Genomic DNA, 23,223 nt, shown 5'->3' with positions numbered 1-23,223 from the left:
TATGTGAGATAACATGCAGCTGCTCTCTATCTTCATTTGAAATGCTTCAATTATGTTACTTTCGTTTCTGAATAATTATTTTTACTTTGTTATGATTATTATTTAGACATGATCATTTTAGTTAATTTAATTATTTATTTACTGTAAATAGTCATTCACAACCATCTTAATTCAGTAGGCCTGTGTATTGTATTTTCATCAGAAAACGGCAGGTTTTTACAGATTAATAGATTGAGACAATGTGTGACTTTAGGAACAACACACTCTCTACACAGAGCATTACAAACAAACACAAATCCAGCAATGCTCAGTATCTGGCCAACACCCTCTCCGGGAATGGCCAATCAAAATGACCCTAATCCTGTTTAGATAAGGCAGTTCCTCATATCTGTTCTGCAAGCAGCGTGACTCAGGTGTCATACATCATGCTAATGTCACCGCTATGAATCAACAGCAGATATAACTGTGCCATGCATCCCAGCAGCAGTGCTCCACAGAGCCCCAGGCTCAGTTTGGGGGCTTACTCATGAGTGTGATTTTCCTAGAAATAGAAGCATAGTAGTCAGAAAGGGAAACTCCAGATTTTGTTGTTAAGAACAGGATTAGGAGAGTGCACAACAATTATGACAATGAATGATTCCTTCATCCTAAAATCACTCATCAACCCTTACCACCCTAACCCATAGAGTTAAACCTTAGAGGTAGATAGATAGATAGATAGATAGATAGATAGAAACTTTATTTATCCCGAGGGCAATTTTAAATTTTAAATTTTAAATTTTAAGTGGTGATTTTTCAAAGAGGGAGGGGGGGTAATTACCCACAATGCATCTCTGCTCAGTACAGGGGGTAAAACCACAAACGTTCCCACATCTGTCTGATCTGTGCCTTATGTGTCTTTCTCTCCCCTCAGGAGAGGAGTCTCCAGACTGCCCGCACCCTCCAACATCTCTACGAGAGGAGAGTGCCGGAGCGTTGGGCCATGAAGCACCTGCCAATCTCCCGCTGGCTGAGCCAACTGGGCCTGCCGCAGTACTGCCGGCTATTTGACGAGGAGTACGACGGTGTGGAGGTGAGAGCGGCCGGCGCTCGGTGGTGGGGACTTAGAATCACAAAATCACTCACTGCAGAGTGTGAAACCTACTGTGGAAATATCACCACAAAACAGTTTCAGAAAAATCAGTAGAAACTTTGACATGAAATAATATTACAAGCAACTGACCAAAATAGTATTCAAACAGATATCACCACAAAACAGGTGTAGCAGGGAGAAACATCACTACAAAGCAGCGTTTATATAATCATTTCAAACAGTATTACAAAAGACTGTTATGTATTTTGTATTTTTTACGATATATTGAGCCATCATATTGACTTATCATTTAGGCAGAAGAGAGTTTTATTTCTTCAGCATACAGTAATATTTCCTTGCAGAGTGTGACTCCTAAATTCCCTTCATATTATAAAACCTGTGGAAACTCTGTCATGTGAGCAAATATGTATCCTGCATGCTATGCTAGCCAGCATGTGTAGCCAGATGAATAGCCCTGTGCTTGACAGCCAGCTTCTTGCCCAGAGAAGAGACCTGCTGCCTGCTGCGCACATGGATCTTTTCCATGAGTCTTTTTTAATCCTGCTGAGGACCGCGCGAGGCACTGTGGAGGGAGCGTTGAGGAGGGAGCGTTGAGGAGGAGGGAGCGTTGAGGAGGAGGGAGCGTTGAGGAGCGTTGAGGAGGGAGCGTTGAGGAGGGAGCGTTGGGGGCAGCTATGGCCTACTGGTTAGCGCTTCGGACTTGTTACCGGAGGGTTGCCGGTTCGAACCCCGACCAGTAGGCACGGCTGAAGTGCCCTTGAGCAAGGCACCTAACCCCTCACTGCTCCCCGAGCGCCGCTGTTGTTGCAGGCAGCTCACTGCGCTGGGATTAGTGTGTGCTTCACCTCACTGTGTGTTTACTGTGTGCTGAGTGTGTTTCACTAATTCACGGATTGGGATAAATGCAGAGACCAAATTTCCCTCACAGGATCAAAAGACTATATATACTATACTTATACTTGGAGGGAGCGTTGAGGAGGAAGCGTTGTGGAGGGAGCGTTGAGGAGGGAGCGTTGAGGAGGGAGTGCTGTGGAGCGCGGTGCGCTATGTGAGGAATGTGCTAAAGTGCAGCCGCAGCCACAGCAGAGCGGATCGCGTGTGAAGTCCGGCCTGCCGAGATGATGGAGCTACATGGAGGCTGTAAACAGTAGCAGGCCATACAGCCTCCATACCCCAGTTCTCCTCACACACTTACACACACACACACACTCACACACACAAACACACACACTCTCTCTCTCTCTCTACTGATCCCAACTCTCCTTACTCAGCTACTCTCCCCATCTACCCCCCTCATCTCTCTCTCCCTCTCTCTCTCCCTCTATTCACTAACCCTATCTCTCCTCACTCATTCTCTCTCTCTCACTTTTCGTCTCACAACAGAATTCACTCTCTCTCTCTCCCCCTCTCTTTCTCTAGACCTATTTCTTTCCCTCTTGCTTCTTTCCCTTTTCTACAGTTCTTTCTGTCTCCCATTCTTTTTCTCCCTCTGCTGCTGTCATAACTATCCCTTTCTCTCTCTCTCTTTTATCTCTTCCCCTCACTCTTGCTTTCTTCATTCCTCTCTCTCTCTCTCTCTCTCCTTCCTATTCCATTTGCCCCAGACAGGCCCCTCCATTTCTCACTAAGATACATTAGTATTGCATTATTCAGCCTCCGAACAGCAGATTTATTACCCCACTTAGCACACACACTCTCTGCTGGGCCCCTCTGTGACGAAAGGGAGGATGGCCCTGGTGTTGAGCCATGGATCAGCACACTGACCCTCAGGTTCATGGAGATCACCTCCTCCCCATCACTGCCCATGGCTTGGAGCGCACATACACTCTTAAAACGAATGTGTTGAAAACAACACAACTTGTGTTTTTTTAACACATCTCACTGTCCAGATAGGGACAACACAGTTTGTGTTGTTTCCAACACATTGCTTTTGTTATTCGTTACACAGTATGTGCTGAAAATAACACAACTTGCATTGAAAACAACACAACTTTGTTTTTAGCACATCTCTGTGTCCAGATAGGGACAACTTAGTTTGTGTAGTTTCCAACACATTCGTTTTAGTGTGTTGTAAGAGTGCAGGGATCAGATTTAAATGCTGTGTGTGCTGTGTGTTATCGCCATAAAATCCTCTCCCACACCCAATTAGACGCAAAATATGAGTGACCGGAGGTCTTATTTTCCATCATGGAATTAAAGGTGACCATGGGACCTAAAGACATGCCAATAAAGCCCATAACAGACTATGAAGATTGGTGAAAATGAAATAGTTTTCTCCATTTGAGCCTTACTGGGTTGGTTCATGAGGGAAACTTGCCTGAGGCAAGCATGCATCCTCCACTCATGCTGTTTCTGAGTCACGCTGTGTGTTTGTGTAGTGGGAAGGTATGCTGTCTGCTGGCTGGCCAAAATATGAGTGTAAATACTCCAGCTTCCTTCTTTACTTTCCAAAACACTCAAACTCTCTCTCTCTCCTCCTCAAATATGCCTGCCTTCCTTTTCTCCTTCCACCTCAAAACAAATGAGCCTTCCATTTCAACATCACCAGTTGTTTTCTTATTTCCAAGATTCGCCTGCACTGAGACCATAAGCCTGCAAAGGCAACTGTGCCTTTCAACCAACTATGGAAGTAGTCAACAACTAGACCTGATCTTGATCTGATCTAAACCTGATCTAAACCTGATCTAGACCTGATCTCTTTCTTCATTGGCCTGTGTCCACAGCGGTCACCTGTTTACTGTGAAACTCACCTGTCCCGTGGTTATCACGTATACAGTATGAACCCCAATGACAGACGCATTCCACCCAAACTGCGCCTCCAATAACAGGTCTAACTGTTCTCCATCAGCATGTTACTATGCAGGTGGCACAGCCTGAGCCTCAGAGGGTTACTGGTTGTTATGGAGGCATCAGCATTCCCTTCCTTATCAGGCAGTGGCCCACGCACACCGTTTCACAGGCCAAGGAGAACCTCACAAGCTCACCGGCCTTGCAGGAGAGGCTAGTTGTATTCTGCTGGCGGCCCAAGAGCTAAGTGATTTCACTCGTTCCTCTCCGCTAATCACATAAGCAGGCTGTAGCTTTCTCTCTGCCTGGAGGAGGTACGGCGAGCTAATGAAACAGCCATTACTGGCCCATTACTGCAGCAATCATGGGGGCGAAATAATGGGTTTCCTGATGAAATGTCGACCCCCACAACCCCCCACCTGTGTGTGTTTGTGTGTGTGTGTGTGTGTGTGTGTGTGTGTGTGTGTGTGTGTGTGTGTGTGTATGTGCACGCTTGCAGGTATTAGCAGTGTGAGCAATTACTTAACGAAGTAAACTGTTCCCAATAGATTAAAAAGTTGTTGTCGTTCTTGAAAACATTACAGGCAAGTTGTGAAAGTGGAGGAGACTGCTGATTTGATATGATAGGATGTGGGGTTTTGCCCAGGCGTTGTGTGTCACAGTGGTATTAATTCTCAGTGGGCGTCTCGCGGAGACGGGGGGTCCTCGCTCCAATGCGTGACAGACTGGTGGGAGGGATGCGGGTGGATGCACGGCTGCCTCAGCCTTTGCCCGATAAGAAATCTCTGTAATAAGGGCGTAGTAATAGGGCTTGCATGCATCATCTTTTTGAAGACGAAGCAACCCCCCCCCCCCAACCACCACCACCACCACCTCACCCTTAGGGCTCTTTCTGTTACACAGACCTACATGCTTATGCAGGTCGACATCAAGCCACTTATAGCCGCAACAGAAAATAGATCATCTAACATTATCACCTGACAGTCAGTGCGTCAGACGTTCAGAACAAAACAGCAACCCCATCCTGCTGCTCCCACACGTGTGAATGTGAACAGAGAGAACCACTAGTAACCAGCAGGATGGTGCTGAGAGCAGCATAGCGTTTGATTCTAGAGGAGCCATTCAGGGTCGCTGAAGATGGGGGCTCTTTTCACCGTGGCAGGTCATTCTCTGGTGGACAAGGCCATAAGCACCAATAGGGTTCCTCCACCCCTGCCAGACAGTGAGAGACACAGAGGGTTGAGAAAGAGGAGAGAGAGAGAGAGAGAGAGGTAGATTGAGGAAAAGAGGGCGAAAGAGACAGAAACAGAACAAGTAAGAAAGGGAGAGAGAGAGAGAGAGAGTGCACAGGAAAGCACTGCTAGCACACAGGACGGACACCAACCCTCAATTCTAACTCCCCTCTCCTCACACACGCACACTCACCAACCCCCACCCCCATAACAACCGACCCCCTCCCTCAGTGACACTGGGTTTGGAGACAAAGAGAGAGAGAATGTTGTAGTGATGAGAGAGATCCCGTGTGTGATGCAGCGGGCTGAGAGAGCAGAGTGTGGAGATAAGACAGACAAAGCGCTTAATGCAGCATGGCCCTCTGGCTCTGGAGTCTTTAAAACAACCCGCGTGCACCTCACTGATCTTCAGCCCGCTCTCATAACAGCAGCGGAACACACACACACACACACTCACACATACACACATACACACACACACATAGTGCTGTCCTCTCTCATAACTCCTCCAACGACAACAACAGGCACACAAGTCCCCTCTTACAACACCAGCAACAACAACACACACACACACACACACACACACACACACACAGACACTGAAGTCACCTCTCCAAACACCAGCAATGACAACAATACACACACACACTGAAGCCCCCTCTAAGCAGTCACACATGCTCATGAGAACGGACGTTTGGTATGAATTGTTATCAGTAGCCTACATGGCTATTATGTGAGGTTTGCTTAACTTAAAATCACACTACAAAAATCATGTCTTGAAATGAAAAAACATACGATTACCAAAGTGAAGTTTCATCATATCAGATAACCCCACTGCTTTTACTCACAATGTAGAAGCCATATATCTTATTGTAATTGAACACAGTGTTCAGCATGTTGTGATGGAGTAGAGCTTTTAAAGCACTCCCTCTCTGCAGTGAGTAAGTGTGTTTTTCTTCGGTCACAATCTCAGAGGCATGCGAGTTCGGAGTGTCGGACAGCAGAAAATAGCCCACGACCTACAATTTAGCTGTTTTGTCTCACGGAGAAACAATGAGCATTGGAACGCAACAGAGAAACAAAGTGGTGTTTTTGTTCGACACCAAGAATGTATTGTTTAGGAAGCCTGGTGGGAGAGAGCCGGGGTTTGAAGTGCGGTCGGTCGGCGGGTAATTACAGACAGTGTGCCCCTTCCTTTTGGGAAGCGGGTGGAGACCAGGGGCGTGCGGGCGTGAGTTCTTTACTTAGAGAGAACTGGTCAGGTAGAATGCACCAGTGGTGCCAGTCAGACGGAGGCGTAAGCAGCGCGTCTCCTCTCTGCTTCCTTCTGCCGGTCTGCGCTGAATAGCAGCTGACCCAGGAGTTGAACTGGTCCCAGTATGGCTCTGATCTTACTCTGATCTTACTCTGATGTGGCCCTAGTCTGGCACAGATCTGTGATGCCTATTGAAACTTTAGACTTTAATGACTTTAACCTTATTGTCCTCGAGAGGCATTAAGACACAACGCTACATTAAAATACAACAGAAACACATTAATAAATCAATAAAAAAAACACAGTAAATAAGTTAGTAAATACATTGCACTTCCTCTATGTATAGGCCTACACATATGATAAATCAATGGTGAGTAGAATACATATTTTGGAGAGGATCGTAGAGAAAAGTTTGAACAACTTCAGGTTGGGTCATTTTTTCTGGAATCACAGAAAGCACACATACTGCTACGGTACAGCATGCCTCCTCTCTGTGCCGCCACTCTCATTGTAGCCTGCATTGTGCTTGACCCCATGGCATGGTTCAGTCCTGCATCTGCCCGGACTCAAACCCATGATAGCAGCACCTCCGGATTGGGAGGTGAGCGTGCTAGCAAGTCAGCTAAAACTCATGGGTGCTAGCATCACTTACTAGCACATCTGTTAGGGTGTTGGGACGGAGGTTTACTTAAGGTACATACTGTACAGCTATCGCACCAGCTTGCTACCTGGGGAATAGATCTGATATGGGTGGGGTGGGGATGTGGTGTGGGGTGTGGATGTGGTGTGGGTGGGGTGGGTATGTGGCCCTGGTCCGGCACGGATATCGAATGGCAGTGGATTACTATGCAGAGATAGGACAACAACTCCAAGGTCACTGGGTTGACTCCTCGAGAGCACATCTAATAATGAAATGTAAAACGGTTGTCCCTTTCTGTCTGATGTCTGAATTAATAAATATAACTTTCAATCAAAAGAGGTTTGTGATATGAGAACATTTGTCTTGCTTCTCTCTCTTTCCCTCTCTCTCTCTCTCTCCTACTCTGTCTCTCCATCCCGCTTTCCTTCAACCCCCCCCCCCTCTCCTCCTCTCTCTCTCTCTCTGTCTCTCTTTCAGGACTTGCTGCACCTGACAGAGCTGGACCTGCTGGAGCTGGGTGTCCATAACCACGTCCACCGCATCCACATTCTGTCCAGCATCCAGCTGCTGCAGGAGAGAGAGAGAAGGAGAGGTCAGTGCCCACCCCGCTCACAAACACGGTCCTGTGATTGGGTATGTTGTGGAACAGCAGTGGTGTCACCACCTGATAATCGCTAAACTGGCCAATCAGTAAACCTAGGTTTGATTTCCCAGCCGGCTGTTGCGAATCCGTGTTACTTTGGAGAGACTGAAAATATACAAATCCACTGACCTGAAAGGACACTGAGTGCAAGTAGTTGCTTCCTATCGTCTGTTCAGAAGCACTGACCAAACTATGTTTTGGTGTCGCAGGTTTCACCTCCAACAGTTTCCATGTCGGCTGTTGGTGTGCTGCCTTGCAGTTGGCTCTTGGGCACATGAGGAGAAATGTGAATGACAGTTGGGGGGAAGAGAAGCAAACACAGTAACACTATGAATGGAGGGGATGCATCCACTCAGAAAACCTCTGTTGATTGGCACATTGACTAATTGTCTGGCATCGTCTGGCATTAGAGATGAGAGAGAGGGGGGAGGGGGGAATGAGAAAGCTGCTGCTCGTATTACAAAAAAAACACACAGACCGCAGGGAGGGCTATCCGGTGTGTGTGAGAGAGAAAAGAAATATATCTGCTGTTTCCCTCCAAGAATCACAGGGCTGAGAAAACACCATCGGTCCCTTATCGGTCTCATTAGGGCCGTCTGGGCTGCAGGCCGTCTCCCATCTGGCCTGGTCATGCTGCCCCTGCGATGGCCTGTTTGTGTGGGGTATCTGGCACAGCTGAGGGGTCTAGGTGCATAGCAGCAATCACTCATCCTCTGGTTATCTTGTATGTGCATGTAAGGTGGGGCTTAGAGAGGTTCCCCTTTCACTGTAAAGTGCTGTAGGTGCCTTGAAAAATGCTATATAATGATTTATTTATTGTCACTCTAAGCCTCTTATTGCAGTGTGACTTGGATGTTATTCCTCTCTTGTAAGTGGGTTTGGATAACAGTATCAGCTAAATTAATACATGTAAATGTATAATGTATTCATCACTGTAGTGAACTAGAGCAGTGCTACGTGTCAAACAGGGAATAGGGCTCAACATTTCTCAATGTAGTAAAATGTGTTACAGCTATGAATGAGTAACACAAGGATGTGTGTGTGTGTGTGGGAGCAACACAAACACGTTTCACTATGCCCTCACAGTAACCCTGTCATTACTATGGGAGGTGAGCACATGGAAGTGCATGGGTGTGGGTGCATAACCGCCTGCAGATGTGGAAGGTGTTGAGGGGTGAGAGACAGCTATGTGACACTTGAGTGTGGTGATGCAGTTGTTTTGTAAATGTGTGGTGGACTGTGGTTGAGCATGTTGCCAGAGATGATCAGACTTCTGGCTTTTGCATAACCCTCCTGACTGACCATGGGGCCACAGTCACTAGGGTGTGTTTTTTAGGAGCAGGTCAGTTTATCCCTGGTGAACCAGTCTGTTTCCTTGCAGGACAGCCTGCAAATAAAAGGTGTTTTGTTTTCTCACAGAAAGAGTTTTCTAACACTGGAGTATGATGTTGTTTTGTATGATGATGTTGTTTTGTAAGTGTCTGGAGCTGAGTTTGAGATGAGCAAGTCTCTGGCTCTTATGTGGTTTATCTCCTCCTCTCTGACCACAGAGCACAGTCTGCTGGTGTGTTTTTAGGAACAGATCAGTCAGTTTCTTACTGGTGTATTGCAGGATAGTCTGTCACTTGAAGGTCCTGTGGGTTGAGAAATGGGCCTCTCACTCTGGATTATAGTGTATTTACTAGTTTGTCAGTGTGTGGAGGACTGTGACTGACCAGGCTGTCAGAAATGAGCTAACCTCTGGCTGAAACATTGTTCTGCTACTCGTGGTTATTGTTTTGGGTCAAGCGTGCTTGGTGGTGTTGAATGAGGACAGTATGGTAGTAGCTACCCAGACAGGAGCTTCCGCTGATGGCAGGATGAATGGATCTGTTTTCCCAGATCAGGAATGAAACTGAACGCACATGCTATCAGTGATAGAGAAGTTTTCAGAGATACTGTAGTAGTTTTTCTTTCTGCTCTGGGGCTAAGTACTTTCTGTCCTTTGCAGGTCAGTAAACGGCACTATTCTGTGTGCTAGACTGTTGGCACTAGCTCACGTTCTGGTTTAGAGTAAGTTCTATCCCCTCACCTTCAGAGCTGTAAATCTACATTGTCACATTGACAAGAAAGAGTGTTGTGTTTTGTTTTTGCCTTTTTTTTTTTTCAAATGGAGATGAGAGAAAACATAGGACAGCTGTTTTTACAAGGTGTTCTCCTGAACAAGCTGCTGAAATACTGTAGCACATCCTTACCAGGAGCTCAGCTGCAAGTCATGAAGGGGAGATAACACCCCTCGGTAGCGTTTAGGGATTAGTGTGATAAGAAGGGACCTATCATCGTCCACATCAGACTGCTTGGAACAACAGTGACGGAACACACAGAAGCACACTCACTCATTTACTGTAAACACAGAAAACACAGAGACTGTGTCATGCACGGACTTGCTTCCTCTTGTACCACACACACACTCACACACACTTCTCTCCCCTCTCCTCCTCTCCCACCATCAACCCAAACTCTGTAGGCTTGCTGCTCCACTCTAACTCTACGTCTGTGTTTGTGTGTGTGTGTGTGTGTGTGTGTATGTGCTTGGGTGTGTATGTGTGTGGAAAGGTGTTGACAAATGGAGGTCCACCTGGTGATTATAGGTTTCTTGACTCTGCCACGGGTCCCATAATGGCCCTCCCCCCTGTGTGTGTGTGTGCGTGTGTGTGTGTATGTGTTTCTGTGTGTGTGTTAGTGTGTGTGTGCATATGTGAGCCTGGATGCGCATGTGAGAGTGTCCTTAGTGTGTGTGTGTGTGTGTGTGTGTGTGTCTGTGTGTGTGTATGTGTGTGAAGAGGGGTTGACACGTGGAGGTCCACCTGGTGATTATAGGTTTCTTGACTCTGACACGGGCCCTCTACCCCTGTGTCTCTGTGTGTGTGTGTGTGTGTGTGTGTACGGACGGCCGCCTCCCCCTGAGGCTCCAGCCCACCATATGTAATTAAGTCTTAAAGCTGTGTAGGCTAAGCCCTGGGATGGATTGCAGGCAGGCTGCTGCTTGTTTCGCTGGTTTGACTCTGCAGCAGCAGCATCTCTATGCTAGCGCTGTAGCATCTCTCAACTAGCTATATATTGCTGCAGTGTCTCTCAGCTAACTATGTAGCGCTGCAGCATTTCTCGGCTAGCTGTGTAGTACTGCATCATCTCTCTGTTAGCTATTTTTATGCTCTGTGAATGCACCGTTTGAGTATAACACATAACAGTTGCAAAACAAATATCCTCAACAGATAGATAACAGACACATAAGAAAGATCTTTGCCAATCTTAGCTAAAGATCTAATCTTTACAGAATATTGTAGTTCAGGGGGAGCTCCCTCTCATAATGTAATAATAAATCATGCAGTATCTTAAGACAGCCCCTTTACCTATTTAGACAGACCAGCAGCAGAAAAGATATTTTTACAGCAAGCCAATAGCCAATCCAACAGAACTACACTACTCTACAGCCAGGGCAAGGGCCTACTACTTGTTGAATGCTGCTCAGTGTAGGCCTACTTGATAAGTGCTCTTCATTTCCTCTTAACGCCGGTGCACACGACGCCAGTTTTTGTGAAACCGGTGAGGTTTTGTTAACGGTTACGCTTTGCATGTACACGATGCCGACAGTTTAGGAGACTGAAACCGATAGCTTTTGAAACCGGCTTCCGAAGTGGGAACTTTTGAAACCGCCGGCTAACTTTCGCCGTGTAGACGCCTGTAGGTGCGAAGCCGGAAACTTTATGACGACATAGCCCCACCTCTCAACTCAGCCACAGCACTTGACCTGACATGTTTCTTGTCAAAACAAACCAAACAATTTATTTATCATATTAAAATGTTTTTCTTTCCCCTGTCATGATTTATGTGCACAGTGTAGCCTATCAGCCTTTAGTGGCTAAGTTAGAAGCACACATTAGCTTACTGCATGTTAGTGTTTTCTCCAGTGGTGCTCAGACCTAATGTAATGTGTAGGCATTTGAAATTTCACATAGCAGTCACATACCTTGAAAATGAACTTTATTAGTTTAACAGTTGAATTGAAAACCGAATTGTCTGTAGTCTCCTTATTTCATGCGACTGCTTAACCAGAGCACTTATTAGACATTCTCTGGCTTAACAAACGGTTTTAACAATGTTTTCTTCTACGCGATTCACGCGAAATTATCGTGAATCTTCTGCACAGTGGCGCCATCGACTGGTCTGGCATATGCACTACAGCACATTTAGCCGGTTACACCTCTGTGTGTACACGCGAGGTTTTTTCTTGCCGGAGTCGTTAAAGGTGTGAAAGCGGTAAGAGAAAATCCATCCGGCGGTGTCGTGTAAACGGCCTCTTAGGTGAATAGAAGATGAATAGGCTGGAGTTCTCCTCAGGGTTGTGTATTGTTATTTGGAGCGGTGGGATGTTTGTGGAATCAGTCGGCACTGATAGCTAATCTTCTCCTTCACACCTTGGAGAGCTTATGCTAACTGCTGGAGGCTGTCACCTTTCGCCACTTCTTGAGTGTAAAATGTGTCACACACACACACACACACACACATACACTCACACACAGAGAGAGAGAGAGAGAGAGAGAGAGAGACAGATGTGCATAAGATCTAAGATCAGGGGTCTAGGTTTTGTCTTTAATGTTGTTTAAATAACATGAATGTCCTACCATAAGACACTAACTCATACAGTACGTTTCTAAGGTGAAAATTTTGTCCTGACCCTTGTTTGAATTAAGACGATACATCTGCAGCAATGATGCAAATATTTATTCATGTTTATAAACACAACTCGCAAATGAAAAACAGGCTCAATTACAACATAAAAGTGTATTAGTGTAAAGAAAGTCAGTATGTTAAGTGTTGTGCGTGCGTGCATGCGTACGTGCCAGCGTGCGTGCGTACATGCTCGCATGTGTGTGTGTGCGTGCTTACATATGTGTATACAGCATGTCCTTTGAGTGAAAAGTTAACTGTCTCGTAAGCCACTGCCAATAGCTTTTAGCCAAAAATGCAAGCCCACATATTTAGACAGACACCCTATGGCTGAGCTAAATGTGGCAGCCAAACTACTGGTTTTCCGCGGGCCTGCAGCAGCGTACCATTAAATGGGTGGTTGGCATGGTGCCTTCCCTCCTATTACTACAGATTGTGGATTTGTATGCCTGAGTGGGACGGTTTGGAATCCACCCACACGGGACAAGTGCATCTCACTGACAGCACTGGTTGCACTGTTTGCACACAATGCGCGCGATACAGGGCTTATCCTAATTACATTATTCATGCTTGGCTGAACCCCAGCCCGTCAGTAAAGGAAGTTTTATATGACAGGAGATTCAACAGGGCTAATAAATCAAACAAATGGGCTGAGGTTAACTGGTTTTAAAATGTTTAATGTGCAAGTTCACTATTGTTAGACCACAGAAGGATTCTCGATTGGGATTTTATGACAGAGCCAAGTCCTTCTATAGATGGGAGTGAGATCCAGTGTGGTTTGGCTGAGGGAGAAGACTTCCGTGGGAAGTAGACGCACGGCCTCCAATGATCGTCTGTGAGGCGGATGTTGAACTGAAGTGTCAGGCAGCTGAGAAGAGCAGCCTAGAGTTTCCTCTGTGAGGAGTCACATGGGGTGGGGCAGTGGAAAGGTCCGAAGGCAGTGACACGGTCCCCTCCAGACCAAGTTTCTCTCCTTTATACCACAAATACAAACAACAACACAAACACACAAATGCGCACACACGCACACACACACACACACACACACACACACACACACACACAGGCATAAACACCTACACATAAACACATACAGACACATGCAAGCAGAAGCAGACACACACAAACAATTCCTCTTGGCAGCTTCAGCCACAGTTGAAAACACCAACAGAAACACAGCTGACTTCTAAAACCTTCACCTCAGCCAAATATAGTGTAAGGCTGTCAATGCTTAGCAAAATACAACCACATCATGGACCTTCATTAGGCCAGACGCTGCTATTTGTGTGTCATCATTGCCACTAAGACACGTTGGTATGATAATATCTCACGCTCTTGGCCAAAGGCAGACCCCAGGCTCTGTGCATAAACAGACGCAGGGGCAGCAGCACCTGAGTTCCCCCGTCTGCAGTGTACTGCCCTGCCAGGGCACCTTTCACAGCCTCAACCCTCACCCTGGCCCCCATAGAGCAGCACAGACTTATTGTTTAAAAATAAACTATTAGTTTCTAAGACATTTTTTTCTAAGCATTTTTTCATGTATTGAACTCAGGGAATGTTTTGTACAGTACACTTTTCAAATAAAAAGTTTATTTATAATGTGTATAATATTATATATAATGTAATAAACATAATAATATAATAATAGATAATAAACATTTGTTAACACATTTCTTTCTTTCTTTATTTGTCCATTCATTCCTTTTGGTAACTTCTTTATTTTCAGTCGCTCCAGGTATTAGTCAAACTTTAACGTTCTGCCTGTGCCACTTACTCTTTGTGGACTCTTGCTCAGCCCTTCCTTGTTCCTCTTCCAGTGTGCGGACATCCCCTCGCTGACAGGCTCTCAGTAACGTGAGAGGCTAGATGACTAGTTGGCCGCATGTCAGTGAGACCTGCCGATACACTGTCCGTCGTTTGTCCCCGACGGAGAACATGAGTTTCCATTGTGAGAAGATTCCACATGGTGAACTTGTGAGCTGGAGATCCAAAGATAGCCCAGCTGTCAATGGCAGCCTGAGTGCTGGAATTTCCATGAATTACAGTACAGCCCACATAGCTCGTATGCTAAGCAACCGCCATCCTCTCTTATAGCATAACATGACAGGTAAATATCAAGGGCGTAGGTTTGGTCTCAGCTTTGGTGAGGACACACCCCCAACTCCTGTTGTCACAATATCAACATTATTGTTTCAATACCAATAGCAAGTGAAAAATCTTGATTACGATACTTTTGTTTTAAATTTTAAAAAAAAAAAATATTTGGTTTGGGCGCCCCCACCACCTTGACGCCATCAGTAATATTGAATATTATGTGATCATTTACATCAGTGGCAATCATAGAATTTGATTGACCCTCCACACACATACAGAAAGTGATGGTTGTCATAGGTTTTCATATTTTGGAATTCATATGAACTTTTTATTGTTATTACTAATAGCTAAACATATTTAGTCATTTGAATACATCATATTGATATTTAAATGATAACTTTTCTTTAATATCATCACATTTGTGGTCTGTAAGTCTAATTGAGTGCCTGTCACTTAATTACAGATTGTGGATTTGTATCCACACGTAACGCAATTCAGTCTCACGGTTTTAGGCTAGTGGAAAATAGTTTCGCATAGTGCATATGTAGATTCAATTCATCATGTTTGCTATGTCATTAGATAAAATGAATGTTCAAATAAACAAGTCAAAGTCAAAGAAAATCTTTCTGGGATGAGATCATAGATGAGATAAGTGTCTCGTGATGTTCATTTCTATGAGTATGGAAATGTACCATAGTTTATGTTTTATTTCTTTGCATTGTGCAGGCTACATTCACAAATACATTAGCCTACATAAACAGAATAGGAACAGGAAAATGTCTCGGATCCATTGTTTATTGCGACTGCAAGATTGGTAGCCCAACAGTCAATGACATGATAACTTTTATTCTGTGCTTTATGCGACTGTCCTGCAGCACACCCTTATTCAACATGACTCCTAACCTTGGTTGAACGATTACAGAAGCTAGGTTTAGCTGTGACAATATCCTGGGTAATATCCTAACAGTTAATGCTATTTTCCACAGTAAAATCCGCATTTGAAAGCCTGGTCACCAGTTGCCAGTTTTTATGGCTAGTTACTTTGCCTATTAGACTCTGCATAATGAAAAAGCTTTGAATGTTCCTTTTCTTCTTTGGTGGCATAGCTGATCTACAAAGCACCAAAAGGGGCAAATGTGCATGCTGAAGGGCAAAGGGAATATTACAAATCTTTAAAACTGGCCTTTTAGGGTTATGTATTGGTAGACATCCCTGATAACTTATACCAACACACTCGCTCACTTTTCTGCCAGTGTCATCACAAAGTGAAGTAGGCCTATGCTATGCTTTGACGCTGTTGTGCGTGTCAGATAAACCCCTTCGGTTTCAGCCAATCAAATGACAGTGTTTCTTTTACTGTCGTCCTGGCCGTCGGAAAAGCACAAAGGAGTTCGCTAAAATATTGGTGGGGACATTTTTGTCATCTCAAAATACTGATTAGGACTAGTCCCTAGCGTCCCACCCTAAACCTACGCCCATGGTAAATATTAAGAACACACACAGTGGCCCACTGGTTAGCACTCTGGACTTGTAACCGGAGGGTTGCCGGTTCGAGCCCCGACCAGTGGGCCGTGGCTGAAGTGCCTTGAGCAAGGCACCTAACCCCTCACTGCTCCCCTCGAAATGCCCGCAAAGCAGGCAGCTCACTGCCGGGATTAGTGTGTGCTTCACCTCACTGTGTGCTGTTTGTGTTTCACTAATTCACCGGTTGGGTTAAATGCAGAGACCAAATTTCCCTCACGGGATCAAAAAAGTATATATACTTATACTATACACAGTAGCAAAACGTTTGATGTGTTTTGACGGTTTCTTTTTATATGTTTCTTGAGCTTTCTTGAATTTGTTGGACTTTCTGTAGAACTGTTGTGGCAGTGCTCTTGGCATAAAGTCAGAGAGAGATTTCTTAACCGTTAACTTAGAAACTCATCACATGGTTTCGGTTTGAAGTGAACTATGCCAAGGGTTGGGTCGGGGACGATTAAAAAGAACAGTTTACATTTTATACACTGATAAGCTGTCCTGATCTTCCGCTCAACCTTTGCAGTGAAGACGGAAGAGAGACATGCCACACGTTCCTTTCCCAGAACAAAAATACGAGCCGTTCTTCCTTGAGGAACTCTGTAACGCAATCGGCCCGTAACTATCATAGACCACAGGGTTTCTTTTTGGTAGTGTTTGTGCACTCCAGTTGTTTTAATCATTTTTTACCATCAGGGTGTGTGGAGATGAGTTATAGTGTAAGAATTCTGACTCATATTCAGAGCAGATGAATTGCACAGTAGTAGTTTGTAGCACAGCGTCACCAGAAGGCCTCCCAACGGATGAGGTTATGGGAGGTGTTCCAAAACCGGCTCTTGCTCCGAGGCTGAGGCAGGCACTGATACTTTAACTGTCTTTAATCTTTAACACACACACACACACACACACACACACACACTTTAACCCGGCCTATTTTAAAGAGATCTGCAGCCCACAGGGTCCATGTGTGGCTTTTTGGAAGAGGGGTCAAACGAGCTAGAGAAGAGTGGATGAAGGAAGAGAGAGAGAGAGAGAGAGAGAGAGAGAGAGAGAGTGGGTGGGAGGGGTAAGGGTGTTACAACGCTCCCCAGCCCCTGTGTGGGGTGTGCAGGTGGTCAGGTGGCCTGGTGAGGAGCTAAGGTGCCTGGGGACACTCAGGGCTCATTAGATTAGGGTGTGTGCGTGCGCGCGCGTGTTTGTGTGTGCGTGTGTGTGTGTGTGTGTGTAAGTGTGAGTATGTGTGTGTGGGTTCATGTGGGTGGGGGGATTCTATGCTGCATCACAAGTGACTGTCAGGTTCCGCAGGACCAGACTGGCCTGTAAACTGAGCAGACACAGCAGGAGAAACGAGAGATTGAAACACACACATGTACGGGTACGCACACACATGCGCGCGCACACACACACACTCCTTATGTCACCAATGTCAACCTGTCAACCTGTGTTTCTCTGGGGCAGGCACAGTTTGTCAGTGCTTGACTCTCGTGAAAGCTCAGATCCATAAGAGAATGTGCTCAGGGCAATAGGAACAGAAGCCAGTGTGTCATGGTGTGTGCGGGACGCCTTTCAGGCCTGTGGACGACCATGGTGTGTGCAGGACACCTTTCAGGCCTGTGGACGACCATGGTGTGTGCAGGACACCTTTCAGGCCTGTGGACGACCATGGTGTGTGCGGAACACCTTTCAGGCCTGTGGACGACCATGCGGGTGTGTGTGCAAAGCCTACAGTAGCATAGAGGGAAACAGCCTAGGCAAACATTACTGGTCCTTTCACTGAAGGAGTTTACTACTGTGTGTGCCTGCTTGTAAGGACTAGCCAGGAAGGAACACACACACACACACACACACCCACACACACTTGGGGTTGTTTGTTACCATCAGAAGACAATGAAGAGGGATAACAGGACAAAGAGTCAGGGAAAAGTGAGCTTGTCTCTGCTAACAGGAGATAGCTGGAACTTGGGCAAACACACACACACACACACACACACACATTCTAATGCGTCTGGATTTTCGTCTTTTATGTAGCGGTAAATACTCTAGGCGTAACTTCTTGTGTCTGCATGCACATCTGCCACCCAGACTGCAGCTCACAGACAGACAGTGACTGTAAGAGTATCCGTGAGTATCCGTGAAGCGCAACCCAAGAGGACGCGATCTGAGACCAAACACTCAGGGTGAGACACAACACACTCATGTTTCTCACTAATTTGGTCCGTGTTGTGCGCCGTGTTGTTTTGACATCAGATACAGCGCTCCCAAACTTTAGGACAAAACAGAGGCCGTTCAGAGAATCTCTCTCACGCTCCCTCCAGGAGAACTGTACTAACAGTGGTGAACATGGCCGAGAATGGAGAGGGGAGAGTTTTGAGGGGGTGGGTTGTGTGTGTGTGTGTTTGTGTGTGTGTGGAGGTGGGGGGTCAAGGATCACACTACTCACTCCCTCCTCAGGTTCCGCCCAGTGGAGTGGGCGTGTCCTAAATGTGGTAAATCACTACCCCTCTGGGTGCCGAATGGAGAGGTGAGGGCAACAGTGTGTGTGTGTGTGTGTGTGTGTGTGTGTGTGAGAGAGAGAGAGAGAGAGAGAGAGAGCAGAAGAAAGAGAAAGAGAAACAGATAGAGTCCTGAGGAGAGGAAGAGTGGATGAGCTCACTGTGGGAGGGTCCTGCAGGACACAAAGCCAAAGAGAGAGAGAGAGAGAGAGGGAGAGAGAGAGAGAGAGAGAGGGGAGGGAGAGAGAGAGAGAGAGGAGGGAGGGAGAGAGCAGGCTTCTACATGCCACTTCTGTTGTTGTAGCCTGACTGACTGAGTGAAGGCTGTGTTGCTCTGGACCGCTATGTGTGTGTGGTCACTCTGACTGAGAACAGGAGAGAGAGAAGAGTTTAGGAGTACAACACTGACCCACTCTGGAGATCCAGCTACCAGAACCAGAACCAGGCATTTGGAGGACAGCAGGTAAGATAAGATTGGATTCCGGACCTGGGGTGGGGTGGGGGGGACAGCAACTTTATTTTGGAGGAACTTGGTTTGACAGTGGAGCTCACAGCATCTTTTGACAGTGCAATCAAACCGTTTTTCTGTGCAAGTAGTGGAGACAGTTTTTCTTGAGAAACAGACACCTGTTACTGCTTGTGCTTACTCACAAGGTCACGCAAACTTGTTTGGATTTGTTGTTGTAACTAATAGCTCTTGTGATTAGGCTTTTCCTCAAGCTCTCTCTCTCCTTCTCGCTCTAGCTCTCTCTCTCTCTCTCTCTCTCTCTCTCTCTCTGTGTTTCACTTGTCTCTGTAGTGTAGGTAGTTTAGTAGTTGGGGTAGTTCGGTGTCTCAGTGGTTGGTTTGGTGGCAGGAGGGCGCTGGGAAACTGGCATAATTGCTGGGCAAACTCTTGAGTGCTGAAAAGGGTGAGATGACGGAAGCTGTGTGTGTGTGTGTTTGTGTCTATAATGTGCTCATGTGGAACAGAGTAGCAGGCACTGCTGAGGACTTTAATAACACAGTGATTAATATGTCACACACACACACACACACACACACACACACACACACACACACACACACACACACACAAAGCTGGCACATCAGCCAGAAAAAGTTCCCGGTAGGACGCTCTGCTACATCTTTGCTCATATATTTGCTGATATCTCTCCCTCTCTCACACACACACCCACACACCCACACACACACACACACACATTCCCTCCCTCTCCCCCAACAACAAAGGCATGGAGCAGCCTGCATCATGTGACATTTGGGCTCATTGTTCTTTTTCAAGGAGCTGTTGACTGAATAGACTGACCAGGGGTTTGCTTCTCCAAATTGTATGTGTGTGTGTGTGTGTGTGTGTGTGTGTGTGTGTGTGAGTGAATGCGTGTGTGTGTGTTTACTCTGTGTGTGTGTCTGTGGAAAAGAGAGTATATTGTATCTGTGTATTTGTATGTTTGTGCTGCTGTGCATATTTATATCATTTGTTTGTGTATGTATGTTCTCGTGTGAGTACGTGTTTACGTGTGTGTGTGTGTGTGGGGGGATTATCATAATATATGGAGTCAGAGGAAGGGCAGCCCCGGTTTCCTCTTTCTCTCCCAGCTCCATCCTCTCTGTTTGTGGCCCTTTATTTTTCCCCATCGCTGTTCATTAGTCGTCCCCAGGCACCAGCGCCCCAATCACAGTGTCCGTCCGCCTCACTGGCCAAGAAATATCAATGCCTCTCATGTGCTGGCTCTGGGTTCAGTTTTTTTGAGCTGACAGAAATGTGTTTGTGTGTGTGTGTGTGTGTGTGTGTGTGTGTGTGTGTGTGTGTGTGTGTGTGTGTGTGTGTGTAACCATGTGTGTTTGTGTTTGTTTGTGTGTGTGTGTGTGTGTGTATATATACAGAAAGAGTGTGTCATTAGTCTGATATTATAGTGTGTGAACTGATGTATGTGTGTATAACTGTGTGTGTGTGTGTGTGTGTGCGCGTGTGTGCGTGTGTGTGTGTGTGCATCAGAGTATGTCGTTGTGGCTGATATTATAGTGTGTGAGCTGACAGAGATATGTGTGGGTGTGTGTGTGTGTGTGTGTGGCGGTTCACTGGTCTCTGCTGGGGCGGACGAGTGTGTTCACAGCTCCGAGGATATTTCTGCACTTCCTCCCATGATAACAACTCAAAATGTCTCAGGCCATTCAGCCTCAACACTCCCAGACAACAGCTACAGACCCTGTCCATATCAGGGCCATATCAGGGCCACATCAGGGCCATACCAGGGCCACATCAGAGCCACATCAGGGCCAGACCCCGTCCACATCAGGGCCACACCAGGGCCTCATCAGGGCCACATCAGGGCCACATCAGGGCCATATCAGTTCAGGCTTTAGATCATGTGTGTTTTGTGTTACTCATGTCTGCAGAGGAACTTGCTGATAAGTGAAGTTAGTGATCAGGGCTAAATCTCTTCATGTGATAAGCTCTTTGTGTCATGAAAGACTCATGGACAGAATGGACAGAAACCTGTTGTTCCTTTCTTCTGCTAAGCTGAGTGAGTGTGTGTGTGTGTGTGTGTGAGAGAGAGAGAGAGAGAGAGAGAGAGTAGAGGGGGTGTGGAGATGGATGACAGTCCAGATGTCCCCAGTGTAAGAGCTGTTGACATCAGCAGAGGGGACATTATTTTAGCCTTCAAGACTCTTTTGAACCCCTCCACCCCACCCAACACCACCCCCCAGCCCTCGCTCGGCACGTAGAAGGTTCCCATTGTCAGGGACTGTCAGCGATGTGATAGGAGCCGTCTGAGCTGAGTGGGGGGTTGACTGATGCCCTGGGTTTCACTGAGTGCTGCTCTTGTGGCCCACGCAATGCAAAGCAACATAGCACAGCACACAGCACCCAGCACACAGCACACAACGCAGCACAACCAAGGGCTTTTGTCCACTCTGGGCAGGTTTGAATTAATTAAGGGCACTGACATTATTCACGAGGTTCTCATGAAGGAGTGGAGGTGGTGGTGTGTGTGCGTGTGTGTGTGTGTGTTTGTGTGTGTGTGTGTGTGTGTGTGTGTGAAGTGCTTTGGTCTTTTCTTCCCCAGTAAATTCTTTTAGAGAAAGTGCATTTGTTCACTCTATTTTTGAGGAGGAATTTGCGTGTCTTAACCTCACACAAATAGAATCAGGCACTCGCGTTGTTCTACTTTTACAACACTCCTGAGAGTGGCCAGTCTTTTCTTGGGATCACTTCTGACGACCACATGGACTTTGCTGTTGCCCTCTGTATGTATTGCAGTAATTATGAAAGGCATTGCATAGTACTGCTCATGTTCCCGAGAGACAGGACAATTATGGATAATAATACACTTTTGAACTGAGAGTGCGGCAACAGCAAAACATTGTCAATCACACTATGTGTTTCTCTTTCTCTCTAAATGTGTGTGTGTGTGTGTGAGAGAGACACAGAGAGAGAGAGAGAGAGAGAGAGAGAGAGAGAGAGAGAGAGAGAAAGAGAGAGAGATAGCGAGACAGAGAGAGAGAAATAGAGAGAGATAGAGATACAGAGAGAGAAAGAGAGGGAGATAGAGAGACATGGAGAAGGAGAGAGAGAGTGTGTCTGTATGTGTACATTCTGAAAGATGTAAAGCATGATATCAGTCAACAGTAGACAGCTGGAGCAATAACACATCTACACATACAGTATATGCACACACACACATACAGTACGCAAAGAGAGAGGGGGGGGGGTCAGAGGGCGATGAGTGAAAGACAGTGTGACAGAGTTGAGTGTGTGTGTGTGTGTGTGTGTGTGTGTGTGTGTGTGTGTGTGCATCAGCATCAGTCAGCGATGAACAGAGAGCCAGTGTGAAGGACGGAATGACCTGGGGGTGAGCAGTAGGTGTGTGTATGCATGTGATCATCTGATGGAGGGAGAGAGGGATAGAGAGGGGAGAGGAGGGAGAGAAAGACAGGAAAGTGAGTGAGAGAATGCTTAGGAGGACAAAGGGAAAGAAAGAGAGAGGTAGAGACAGAGGGAGGAGGGGGAGAGAGAGATTGGATGGGTTGTAGGTGTGTGCATGTTTGACTAAAGTGGGTGAAGAGAGTGAAAGACAGAAAGAGAGTGAGAGAGAGAGAGTAGGAAGGAAAGAGAGAGAGAGGGAGAGAGAGAGATGTTATTGTTGTGGCTCCATTAATCCCATGGTGGCGGTGAAGGCCGTGTGGATAAACAGGGATAATGAATGGGCCATTTAGCATATTCATGTCATGAGACAGCATCAGCGTGAGAGTGGGGAATTAACTCTCCAGCCCCTGACACATGCAGAAAGACTCACAGCAGGACACAGGTTGGGATGGAGCAGGGCAGTGTGTGTGTGTGTGTGTGTGTGTGTGTGTGTGTCTGTGTGTGTGTGTGTGTGTGTGTGTGTGTGTGTGTCTGTGTGTCTGTGTGTGTGTGTGTGTGTGTGTGTCTGTGTGTGTGTGTGTGTGTGTGTGTGTGTGTGTGTGTGTGTGTCTGTGTGTGTGTGTGTGTGTGTGTGTGTGTGTGTGTCTGTGTGTCTGTGTGTGTGTTTGTTGATGAATGAGGATGACCTGCGTTGCATTCCTTCACAGCGAGCAGATGTCTCTCTCTGGCCACAGCGTGTTGATTGGCCCCTTATACTAGAGTAGGGTATCACCAGCACTGCGGCACACTCACCGGCCCCGGGCCTCTGACTCACCACCACAAAGCATGCTGGGAGCCGCAGGTGAATGCAGCCGCCATCAGGGGTTGGAGCTGAGAGGCTGTGGTGATGGA

General features: G+C 46.4%; 1 protein-coding gene across 2 annotated transcripts in view; it reads left to right on the top strand.

The window, feature by feature from the left end:
* The first annotated feature begins 957 nt into the window (after positions 1–957).
* The window catches only part of bcar3 (BCAR3 adaptor protein, NSP family member), a 73,885-nt gene continuing 51,619 nt past the window's right edge, over positions 958–23,223 (top strand). Inside the window, exons 1-2 of one of the 2 annotated variants that reach the window (XM_048252631.1) lie at positions 958–1,072; positions 7,485–7,599. In XM_048252631.1, the coding sequence (XP_048108588.1) occupies positions 983–1,072; positions 7,485–7,599 (205 nt within the window). In that variant the 5' untranslated portion in view covers positions 958–982. Of the gene's footprint in view, positions 1,073–7,484; positions 7,600–18,725; positions 18,928–23,223 lie in introns of those variants that run through there. The other variant, XM_048252632.1, reaches the window with a different exon arrangement.

This window comes from Alosa alosa, chromosome 9, assembly GCF_017589495.1.
Source record: "Alosa alosa isolate M-15738 ecotype Scorff River chromosome 9, AALO_Geno_1.1, whole genome shotgun sequence".
In the NCBI taxonomy this organism is placed as follows: domain Eukaryota; kingdom Metazoa; phylum Chordata; class Actinopteri; order Clupeiformes; family Clupeidae; genus Alosa; species Alosa alosa.
The sequence above is the reverse complement of the archived record's forward strand: the minus strand, read 5'-3'. Positions and strand labels throughout refer to the sequence as shown.